The sequence below is a fragment of the Staurois parvus genome, unplaced genomic scaffold, assembly GCF_062004578.1.
Source record: "Staurois parvus isolate SC_StPar_1 unplaced genomic scaffold, SC_StPar_1.0 ptg000157l, whole genome shotgun sequence".
In the NCBI taxonomy this organism is placed as follows: domain Eukaryota; kingdom Metazoa; phylum Chordata; class Amphibia; order Anura; family Ranidae; genus Staurois; species Staurois parvus.
The window spans coordinates 392,682-402,500 of NW_028317953.1; the positions used below are offsets into that span (position 1 = coordinate 392,682).

General features: G+C 42.0%; 1 protein-coding gene across 1 annotated transcript in view; it reads left to right on the top strand.

Annotated features, from left to right (window-relative positions):
* The window catches only part of B4GALT6 (beta-1,4-galactosyltransferase 6), a 119,304-nt gene that overhangs the window by 78,119 nt on the left and 31,366 nt on the right, over window positions 1-9,819 (top strand). The window contains exon 4 of the mRNA XM_089675694.1: window positions 8,507-8,628. Coding sequence (XP_089531820.1) covers window positions 8,507-8,628 — 122 coding nt within the window. The remainder of the gene's footprint in view (window positions 1-8,506; window positions 8,629-9,819) is intronic.

The window sequence follows — 9,819 nt, forward strand, 5'->3', positions numbered from 1 at the left end:
CACACTAAAACAGAACACAGTTAACCCTTTGATCGCCCCACATGTTAACCCCTTCCTGCCCAGTGCCATTAGTACTGTGTCAGTGCTTTTAATTACCACTGATCACTGTATTGGTGTCACTGGGGATGTAAGTGACGCCATGTCCCTTCCCCCCAGTGCCAGAATGGCTGCCGCACGCCCGCTACAAGTTGCCAATCGCCGTCATTACTAGTAAAAAAATTTAAAAAATCCCAGTATATATACCGCCATTTGTAAACGCTATAGTGTATAATACAGGGAATTAACATGAATAGCAGACTTAAACATTCATATTTTGACATGCACCAGATCCCACACTCTTAAATTGATGTAAACAGTAATCAGATAAGTAATGCAGATCTATCCGACTAATCAAGGTGCCTATAGTGATGGAGATGTTAAAGTCATAAGTTCTGTGATGTATCCAAACAAATCCGTGACTTCCGTGATAGGGGAATAACTGTATAATGCACTAACCAGATAGCGCAAGTAAATGCGCAGTGGAGTATAATGACCTACTCCTGGTCACAGCCAGATGGTCCTCAGCGTGAAGCCCTCAGGAACACCAGTGCACCACTCTTGCCGTCTCCTACCAACAGGGGGAGTGCGCCTCCTTACAGTAACACGAAATCACTTTATATCCTCTATCGCCAGGATTGGTGTACTTTCATATCAGGAGATCATCTCAGGGGCTCGGCAATAAGACCCAAAAGAAAGAAATCTTGATAGTGTAGTATTTTTATTCAAAGGTAAAAAGTAAGTAATACACTTACATGGTACATTATTTGATAATGTGCCATTGCCACGAAACGCGTTAGGGATAAGGACACCTCTCATACCATTGATCATCCACTTGTTTCATGCATCTGACTGTCGGCCATCTTTTTGGATTCTATGCATCAGCTTTTGTTGGATATTACCATGTAAGTGTATTACTTACTTTTTACCTTTGAATAAAAATACTACACTATCAAGATTTCTTTCTTTTGGGTCTTATTGCCGAGCCCCTGAGATGATCTCCTGATATGAAAGTACACCAATCCTGGCGATAGAGGATATAAAGTGATTTCGTGTTACTGTAAGGAGGCGCACTCCCCCTGGTGGTAGGAGACGGCAAGAGTGGTGCACTGGTGTTCCTGAGGGCTTCACGCTGAGGACCATCTGGCTGTGACCAGGAGTAGGTCATTATACTCCACTGCGCATTTACTTGCGCTATCTGGTTAGTGCATTATACAGTTATTCCCCTATCACGGAAGTCACGGATTTGTTTGGATACATCACAGAACTTATGACTTTAACATCTCCATCACTATAGGCACCTTGATTAGTCGGATAGATCTGCATTACTTATCTGATTACTGTTTACATCAATTTAAGAGTGTGGGATCTGGTGCATGTCAAAATATGAATGTTTAAGTCTGCTATTCATGTTAATTCCCTGTATTATACACTCAAGCGCTGCAACTTTTTGTATTTGACTTTTGATGAAGGGGGTATACGAGGTTTACCTTTATGCTAGCAGCTTGAATCCTGTCATATCCAGCGCTCGTTCCTTTCTTCATATATTGTAAACGCTATAACTTTCATGTAAACCAATTAATTTAGACGTATTGGGATTTTTTTTTAGCAAAGACATGTAGCAGAATACATTTTGGCCTAAATGTATGACGAAATTTTGAGTTTTAAAAAAAATGTTGTTTACTGGACATGTTCAATAGCAAACAGCACAGGCGATCAAATACCACCGAAAGAAAGCTCTATTCGTGGGAAAAAAAGGATGGAAATTTAATTTGGGTGCAGCGTTGCATGACCACGCAGTTGTCAGTTAAAGTAATGCAGCGCTGTAAGGCAAAAAATGGCCTGGTCAGGAAGGGAGGTAAATCTTCAGGAGGGCAAGTGGTTAAAAAAAAAAAAAATACTACACTATGAGAAATTTGTCTGGCTCCGGTCTGTGGGCTTTTCCTCCATACAGCCGCAGCACCTGGTTTTGTGCCCTGGATGGTGGAGTCAAAGCCAATAGGTTGTTGCCTTAAAGCAGTGTTTCTCAACTCCAGTCCTCATGGACCCCCAACAGGTCATGTTTTCAGGATTTCCCTCAGATGAAACAGCTGTGGTAATTACTAAGGCAGTGAAACTGATTAAATCACCTGTGCAAAATAATGGAAATCCTGAAAACATGACCTGTTGGGGGTCCATGAGGACTGGAGTTGAGAAACACTGCCTTAAAGGAACAGATACCTGTAGGGATAGGTGAAGACTACCAGAGTTTTTTTTTATACTGTTTCTGCTGCTATACATTATGCAGTCATAGTCTTTGAGTGCAGAGTGTTGGTGACATTTTTAGGCTGTGCACATTGTGGAGTCGCGGAATTATCTGTTTATTAGTGGTGGAAGGTTTTGCACTCATTTTTTATGAGTTAGTGGAACTCTATTTATATGAGTAATAGATTGATGGCCTTTTCACTCTTTATTTTATGAATTTCACTAGTTATCGATTTAGGAATTTTGATCACATTTTGTTTCACTGTGGAAGTTTGCGAACTGCTATTTTATTATTTATTTTTTGCACTTTGAGTGAATAGTTAATTTTAGCATATTGACCTCTTTCCCAGCTGCCATTTGTCTTCCATTAGGCACTGACATGTACCTATTTTGTTATGTTAATATACCTGTTCTGGTAGTTTGCAGCATACACCAGAACATGTCTCAGGGTGTAACTTCACATTCATCCACCCTTTTAAAGGATAAGTTAATCTTTTAACAAAAAACAAATAAACTCACTTTTTTTGCAGATAGAAAAAGTTTACCTTTTTTTTTTTTTGTTTTTTTTGTTTTGGGAGCCTGGAAAGCATTGCACCAGCGGTCAGCAGATGGTTGGTGCCATGCAGGTCTCCTGCAGACCTGTCAATGTATCTGTGTGTTCGTACATCATACGGACAAGCAGATACACTGACAGGAGGAATCAATGTACTACCACAGTGCTCCACAGCGCTGTGGTAGTTCATTGAGAAGTACAAGCCAAGAACCGCAAACGTTTTCGCATTTACAGAATGAGTGACACGGCCAGGTGGGCGGAGCTTCTCATGGCCATTTTTCTTTTTTTATAATTGTGAGAGCTAGTGGGGGGGGGGGGGGAGAGATCCCCTGCTAGTTGTCACAACAGTGGATTGGCAATGAGAGGGCAATGAGAGGGGGCTTGTATTTTCCTAACATATTACATGTTTCACCCTGAATATGTGTTTCCCCCCCATAACACTTAGTGGCACTGGGGCAGGACAAGACATGAGCATGCAAGCTTTGGCTGCAGGTTCTACAGGAGTTCTCTATGGAAATAGACCTTGGTGCCTTCTCTATAGACAGGGGCTTTGCAAAGGAAAGACAGATGTCTGGTGTACGCTCTGTTGTGGCTGATCATCCAATATTATACTGGCAAGCTGTCCTATGGATAGTCCAGGGCATTATGAAATATTCCCATTACTCATGTTAGATTAGTTTCTTATCTTTTTCCTGACTGGTATACTTCATAAGTTGACCTTTAATAAATACCTAGTAATAATTGCAGTCATTACGAAACAAAATGATAGTGCCAGGCTCCACTGAACCAATCTCCTTAATAAAAATAATAAAGAACTGAGGTGGTGGTTGGATTCTATTTGCAGGAAAGTGACACCCTTGGCCTTGGAGCAGGGAGAGGAGACATTGGGATTGATTTACTAAAGGCAAATACAGGTGCATCTCAATAAATTAGAATATCGTCAAAAAGTTCATTTATTTCAGTAATTCAGTTCAAAAAGTGATACTCATATACACTGTTCAAAAAAATTAAAGGAACACTTTGAAAACACATTAGATCTCAATGGAGAAAAATATAATGCTGGATATCTATACTGATACAGACTGGGTAATGTGTTAGGAACGTAAGGATGCCCCATCGTTTGCTGGAAATGAAAATGATCAACCTACAGAGGACTAAATTCAAAGACACCCCGAAAAGCAAAGTGAAAAAAATGATGCAGCAGGCTAATCCATTTGGCTGAAATTTCATTGCTGCAACTCAAAATGGTACTCAGTAGTTTGTATGGCCCCCATGTGCTTGTATGCGTGCCTGACAATGTCGGGGCATCCTCCTAATGAGATGATGGTGTCCTGGGGTATTTCCTCCCAGATCTGGACCAGGACATCACTGAGCTCCTGGACAGTCTGAGGTGCAACCTGGCAGCGTCCGATGGATGGAAACATGATATCCCAGAGGTGTTCTATTGGATTTAGGTCAGGCGTGCGTAGGGGCCATTCAATGGTATTTATTCCTTCATCCTCCAGGAATGCCTGCATGCTTTCGCCATATGAGGCCAGGCATTGTCAGGCACCTGGAGGAACCCAGGACCCACTGCACCAGTGGATGGGTTGGGATGGGTCCAAGGATTTCATCCCAATACTTAATGGCAGTCCGGGTGCCATTGTCTAGCCTGTAGAGGTCTCTGCCTCCCTCCATGGATATGCCTCCCCAGACCCTCACTGACCCACCACCAAAACGACGGTCATGCTGAACAATGTTACAAGCAGCATAACAATCTCCATGGCTTCTCCAGACCCTTTCACGGCTGTCACATGTGCTCAGGGTGTGAAAAGCACAATTCTGATGATAAATAACAAATGCCAATCGAGCTCTATGGTGTCGGGCAGCGAGCACAGGGCCCACTAGAGGACTGCGGGCCCTCAGGCCACCCTCATGAAGTCTGTTTCTGATTGGACAGAGACATTCACACCAGTGGCCTGCTGGAGGTAATTTGTAAGGCTCTGGCAGTGCTCATCCTGTTCCTCCAAAGGAGCAGATACCGGTTCTTCTGGTGGATTAAGGACCTTCTACGGTCCTGTCCAGCTCTCCTAGAGTAACTGGCTGTCTCCTGGAATCTCCTTCATGCTCTGGAGACTGTGCTGGGAGACACAGTAAACCTGGCAATGGCACGTATTGATTTGCCTTCCTAGAGGAGTTGGATTGCCTGTGCAACCTCTGTAGGGTCCAGGTATCGCCTCATGCTACCAGTAGTGACACTGACCCTAGCCAAATGCAAAACTAGTGAAAAACAGTCAGAAAAGATGAGTAGGGAAAAAATGTCTGTGGCCTCCATGTGTAAAACCATTCCTGTTTTGGGGATCGCCTCATTGTTGCCCATCTATTGCACCTGTTGTTAATGTCATTAACACTAAAGCAGCTGAAACTTAACTTAACCCCCTCTGCTACTTAACTGACCAGATTAATATCCCAGGAGTTTAATTGACTTAATGTTATACTCTGATTAAAAAGTGTTAATTATTATTAATTCATTACACACAGCGTGATATATTTCAAGCATTTCTTTCTTTTAATTTGGATGATGATGGCTTAAAAAAAAGTTCAATATTATAGATTCATGGTGTCACACTATAATCAACTAATTAACTCAAAACACCTGTAAAGGTTTCCCGAGCCTTTAAATGGTCAGTGCTGGTGTCAGTGCTTCAAGAGCCACCACACACAAACATATCCAGGACATGGGCTACAACTGTCGCATTGCTTGTGTCAAGCCAATCCTGAACCAGGGACAACATCAGAAGCGTCTTACCCTGGGCTAAGGAGAAAACGGACTGGACTATTGCTCAGTGGTCCAAAGTCCTCTTTTTGGATGAAAGTAAATTTTGCATTTCATTTGGAAATCAAGGTCCCAGAGTCTGGAGGAAGAGTGGAGAGGCATATAATCCAAGTTGCATGAGGTCCAGTGTGACGTTTCCACAGTCAGTGATGATTTGGGGAGCCATGTCATCTGCTGGTATTGGTCCACTGTGTTTTATCAAGTCCAAAATAAGTACATCCCTCTACCAGGAAATTCTACAGCACTTCATGCTTCCCTCTGCTGACCAGCTTTATGGAGATGCTGATTTCATTTTCCAGGAGGACTTGACACCTGCCCACACTGCCAAAAGTATCTGGTTTAATGATCATGGTATAACTGTACTTGATTGGCCAGCAAACTCGCCTGACCTAAACCCCATAGAGAATCTGAGGCATATTGTTACAAGGAAGATGAGAGACACCAGACTCAACAATGCAGACGAGCTGAAGGCCGCTATCAAAGCAGCTTCCATAACACCTCAGCAGTGCCACAGGCTGCTCGCCTCCATGTGACACCGCATTGATGTAGTAATTCATGCAAAAGGAGCACTGTCCAAGTATTGAGTGCATACTATACTGTATGTGGACATACTTTGCAGTAAGCCAACATTTCTGTATCAAAATTTTTTATTTTTTTTTTTATCTGTCTTATGTAATTTCATAATTTTCTGGGATACAAATTTTGGGTTTTCACTAGCTGTATTATTACTATTATACAGGATTTATATAGCACCAACAGTTTGCGCAGCCCTTTACAATATAACAGGAGACAATACAGCAACAATACAGTTTAATGCAAAAGGGATAGGAGGGCCCTGCTCCTTGGAGCTTACAATCTAAGATGGAGGGGCTAGTGGTATAAAAGGTAATAACTGTGGGGGATGGACTGGTAGGAGGAATAGAAGATTCCATTATTAGCTGAGGGCAGGATAGGCTTCCCTGAAGAGGGGTTTTCAGAGATCGCCTAAAAGTGAGCAGAGTAGGCGATAGTATGATAAATTGAGGTAGAGAGTTCCAGAAGATGGGGAAAGCTCTGGAGAAGCCCTGGAGACGAGCATGGGAGGAGGAGACAAGGGAGCTAGAGAGCAGGAGGTCATGCAAGGAGCGGAGAGTATGGTTTAGGTGATATTTGGAGGTAAGATTGATGATGTAGTTTGGGGCAGAGTTATAAATGGCTTTATATGTTATTGTTAATGTTTTGAATTTTATCCGTTGGGCAGTGGGCAGCCAGTGGAGGGATTGGCAGATATGGAACGGTTAGTAAGGTAGATGATAGAACAGTCCACTTTTTTAGCTGTTGCTGTCTCATTAAAGACTAAGTTAATCTTTTTTGCAGAAAACAAATGTGCATTTATTTTTTCCCACAAGAGCGTGCATAGCATTGCATCTGCGTTCAGGGCATGAGGAGGGGTGCTGGAACATGTTGCACTCTAAATACCAGTGTAACATGTTCTAAAAGATGAACTTATCCTTTAACCTCCCTGGAGGTATTCCCGAGTGTAGCTCGGGGTAAAGTTTCAGTACCAAAAGCAGTAACCCCGAACTACACTCGGGCTTAGCATGCAGCGCTGCTCCGGCATCTGTTCTTCACTTACCTTGTCCTGCGCTCCCGCGATGTCCCTCCTGCGGTGTCCCCGGCAATGTAATCCGGTGGATGCCGGCATCTGTCATCTAGGTTCCGTCCCCTGCAAGCGTCGGGACGTACGGGGGATGGAACGGCGGGAAATTTGAAAATGAGCAAAAGTGACATTCACTCAATACACTAAAATCACATAGTAAAACATTACTGTATCAAACCATTTCACATACATTTTGTCCCTAGTGCTTTGTCCTGTGCCCTGCCTGCATTTGTACCGTTCTTTCTGCCTGGAAACTGAGAAACGTCCATGGCGTCCAAAAAGCGTCCCTGTAGGTCAAAATCGGTTTTAAACCAGCTAGAGAACAGCGATAGTAAATTAGAACCACTTGCAGAATTGAGTGATAATGATTCGTGGGGTGATTCGTCATCGGACACTGAAAACGATTTTGCGACTTTGCTCAGTGATGTGCAAACTTGGAGCTATATTTCAAATTTCAGTGTTTTTGATTTGATTATATTATTTAATTAAATTTATTATTATTATTTTTTATGATTATTTATTAAATTATAATTTATGATTTCGTGTTTCAAATTTTAAAATACCCGGGATGTTTACTAGACTCTTGTTCAGACAGATTTCAGTGAGTTATTCCTAAAAATTACAGGCCTACAATAAAAAAACTATATATTTCCATGCAAAAAATGTACCGCTTTGAGCACAGAAATATGGACATAATCAGACCGCTAGGGAGGTTAAAGAGTTTGGACCTGTATTGGAACCTATTGTCATGGTGCATAGTAAATCACTAACATTTGCAGCATTCCTCAATGTGGTTTGGGGGTTATCTTCTATATCAACATTTTTGCCCATAATAATTTTGACAGACACCCACCAAGAGTACAATATTCTGAAATTTCAACTGAAACTTGTAGAACAAGTAATACTATTGATAGATGGTAAACGAGATTTCAGTAATCTGAAATGTAACTGAAGCATGCAAATTACAAAGTCTTTACGGAAGTTTCGCACAGTTTCGAAGTTTCCCTTTTTAGTCTTTTTTGCTGTAGCAATTCCCTTTATATGACTGTCAAAGTCTGGTACAACATGAAGGATGATGAAACTTAATTTTTTTTTTTTTCACTGTTTCCTTGTTTATTTTACTAGACTTTTTATGTTTTGTAGTTTTTTTTCAGTTGCTCCTATTTTAAATTCAGCATAGCAAAATGCGGGCTTTAATTAGAACTGTTCTTCGTTGCAGGTGGGCCCACAGATATTAACATGAGTGAGATCTCGTTAGAAGAAGTTCATCAGATGTTTGCTGATATGGGTATTGGACCCGGAGGGCATTGGAAGCCCACAGACTGCACTCCCCGGTGGAAGGTGAGAGGATCAGTAAAGCATGTAACTGCATACATTGGGCCAAGCAAAACAATTCTATCAGTGCTAATCTGTGCTTACAAACAAGGCAATATGTGAGCTACTAAAGAACTGCTCTCTTTCCCCTTTAAAGATATGTTTCACCCAGAAATGATGCTGCAGTACTCGTTGGATACAGCCATTAATGAGATCTACTTTCCTCTTGACACTGCAGCTGTTAATTCCCATTTACACCTTTCTTTTTTAGTGCCTTTAGCGAACACATATGTGTTATGTTGCATGCTATTGTGTTATGTCAAAGCAAACCATTAATTTGATAGATTTCCTAAAACACTGCAATTGACAAAATAAGGAAATGCACCCTTTTTAGCAATACAGCTCCAACAAAGCATGGTAGTGCATTATCATGTGTTGCAGTGTGCCTACCCTTTGGGGGATGCCATTGACAATAACACAACGACGTGTATATGATGCATTAACGTTTGTTGCGGCAGAACACAGGTGGAAGTGGGCACTTGCTGTCTCACTGGACTTTAGGCTTGTGCACTCTGCTTCTTCCCTATATAGTCTATAAAGTTAACTTTTACTTCAGACTGTTTTCACCTACTGTCTGTGTGTTGTCCAGTTCACTTGCAGAGTGAAATGAAATACTTGGTGCTTCTAGGAATGGGGTAGCATGTGACTTTCTCACTTACTACAATGCAGTGCTAGGTGCAGCTAATCTTCAGGCCTGAGTCATGTACTGGTGGGTGGAATGTCCTGAGACCTGTGTTGGCTCCAACTAGAGAGCACTTGAATGACAGGCAAATGGTTCACCTTAAAGCAGTAGTAAACACCACTTAATTGACAAATTGTGACCCCCCCACCCCCTTTTCCTGAGATGTAAAGTTGTATGAGCATTATTTGTCAGCAAAAATCCCCCCCCCCCCCCCAAAAAAAAAAAATTGAGCACTAATCTTCATACTTACCTCTTAAGCATAATACATTTCCTCACCTCCCAGTAAAAATAAACCCCATCCCCCCTTAGCTCAAATCCCAATTCCCCATCCCAGCACAATTCCCTCCTCCCAAATTTCCCCTCCAAGCACAAATACCCCCGATCATCCCTACCAACACGAATCCCTAAGCCCCCCCCCCCCCCAAATAAAAGAAAAAAAATTCCCCTCCTAGCACAAATTCCTTCCTCCCCTCTAC